The sequence below is a fragment of the Cannabis sativa genome, chromosome 7, assembly GCF_029168945.1.
Source record: "Cannabis sativa cultivar Pink pepper isolate KNU-18-1 chromosome 7, ASM2916894v1, whole genome shotgun sequence".
In the NCBI taxonomy this organism is placed as follows: Eukaryota; Viridiplantae; Streptophyta; class Magnoliopsida; order Rosales; family Cannabaceae; genus Cannabis; species Cannabis sativa.
The window spans coordinates 58777636-58779984 of NC_083607.1; the positions used below are offsets into that span (position 1 = coordinate 58777636).

The 2349-nt window shown below is 32.9% G+C and overlaps 1 protein-coding gene across 1 annotated transcript; it reads left to right on the forward strand.

Annotated features, from left to right (window-relative positions):
- Window positions 1–340: 340 nt before the first annotated feature.
- LOC115698028 (receptor like protein 29) lies at window positions 341–1987 on the forward strand. Its single transcript, XM_030625209.2, has one exon. The coding sequence runs from the start codon at window positions 357–359 to the stop codon at window positions 1767–1769; it is 1413 nt and encodes a 470-aa protein (XP_030481069.2). The 5' UTR covers window positions 341–356; the 3' UTR covers window positions 1770–1987.
- Window positions 1988–2349: the final 362 nt, after the last annotated feature.

Below are 2349 nucleotides of genomic sequence, written 5' to 3' on the forward strand. Positions count from 1 at the left end.
ATTACATTGAGATGTTTTTGATGATGATAGATGAATTGAAAGATCCTTGTGAGAGTTTTTAAAAAAGACTGACTATTCAGGCCCCATCCCATCACCCTCTGACAAATTGTTCTTCTCTTTTATTAAACTCTCATTTCTCTCTATCCAATGCAAACTAAAAACTGTCACATTCATCACAAAATAAAAAATGTATTGAAAAAACAATAGGCGACAAAATTTATGAATCATAACAATTCAGCCATAGTTACTGACACAACTACTCAATGGCCCTTTTTTTTTTCTTTCTTTTAGATTAATAAGTAGAAGAGCTTTTGGAATTAAGTCCCATTTGTTTTCTAACTTGTTTTCTCTCTCTAATGGCTTCTCTGTCATTTTTCCTTGTTGGGTTCTTAGTTTTGGCTAGTGAAGTGAGTTGTTCATTAGATGGGTTTGAAATGGAGATGGAAAAGGATGAGCTTTTGGGTCTTTTTGATGTAATGGAAGCTCTTTTAGATGATTCTAATTGGGCCAAAGATCATCCTCAACCATGTAGTGAAACTCCATGGCCAGGTGTTCAATGTGAGATTGGTCAAGTTTCTCCTTTCTATTTTCATGTCACTAAGATTCATATTGGTTCTGATATTCTCAACCCACCTTGTAAAATCTCTGCTACAATATCACATTCTTTGCTCAAGCTAACTTACCTAAAGACATTCTCAATCTTCAACTGTTTCACAACTCATCCAATATCACTTTCTCCTTCTCTTTTTGGCTCATTATCTTCATTGGAACACTTGGTTCTTGAGTCAAATCCATCTCTTTATGGTAAAATTCCTTTAACCATAGCTAAACTTGGTAGCTTAAGAGTCTTAACTCTGTCTCAAAACAACCTTGTGGGAAATATACCAAGAGAGATTGGTGAAATGGTCATGTTGGAACAACTTGATTTGAGTTACAACAATTTAAGTGGTGAAATACCAGAAGAAATTGGTGATATGGAGAATTTGACCATTTTGGATTTGAGTTGGAACACTCTTGAGGGTCAACTTCCTTCTACATTGGGTCAACTTCAACTTCTCCAAAAGGTTGACTTTGGGTCAAACAAACTTGTGGGAAAAATTCCACCTCATCTTGGTATGGCCAAGAGTTTAGTACTCCTTGATTTGAGTAACAATTTACTCACTGGCTCAATCCCTGAAACCCTTTCAGGTTTGGAACATTTAGAGTACTTAATATTTGATCACAACCCTTTTAATACTATGATACCAAATTTTGTATGTCAACTCAAAAAACTCCAAACAATGAGTTTCTCAGGCTGTGGATTGATAGGCTCATTGCCCAATTTCTCAACTCCTTTAAAACACCTCTCATCTCTTTCTTTAGACAACAATAGTCTCACTGGGAAAATCCCTTCAAACTTAGTGTCATTACCAAGTTTAGATCACTTGAATTTGAGTAATAATAAGCTGAGTGGAGAGGTATTACTTCCTCAAAGTTTCATTGAAAGGCTTGGGAAAAGGTTGGATATAAGAGGAAACAATGGCTTGTGCACCAGCAATCAACTAAACCAGAAGAAGGTATCTTTGTATTTAGATGCACCTGTTTGTTTAAATTCAAGTAGTGAGCCTAAAAGTGATGAAAGTTTGGCTTGGACTCATCATCATCATCATCATAATCAGGCAAATGAGCCAGTTGAGAATAGGCTTAAGGAGACATCAGATGCTTCATTGTTCTGTTCAAATATCATTTGTTTATTACTTGTGTTTTTCTTCTCATTGTTTATATTTTGAATGATCTTGTATTTTTTTTTTCCTTTGTTGTTAATAATTAATATATATATCTATATATACATAATTTTGTATTATATTAGACTCCATTTAAGGTCATTTTGTGCATTTGAGAAACTAAACTCAGGTTCTCTATTAGATTTGGTTATTTAGATATACAACTTATGACAATTTAATTCTAGTTAATTAGTAATTTTTTCTCTTAATTTTAACATGTACAAAATCGTACCCCTGAACTTTTTTGGCTGTTAAAAATTCCCCCGAACTATTGAGATTGTTAAATTTAAGGACTTTTGTCTAATTTCATTCAATTTTATTGTTTCAGTGATTGTTTATGTACTAAACCATGCTCCCTAAACTTTGATATCTACCAAATCATATCCCTCAAACTTTAATATGTACTAAATAATGTCTCTTGAACTTTCATCCATGTCAGAATTTTTTTACTAAAATTAGACAAAAGTCTTTAAATCTAACAATCTCAATAGTTCAGGGGAAATTTTTAATGACAAAAAAAGTTCAAGAGCATGATTTGGGACATGTCAAAATATTACTACTAATCAGCCTTTAATTCTTAATATTT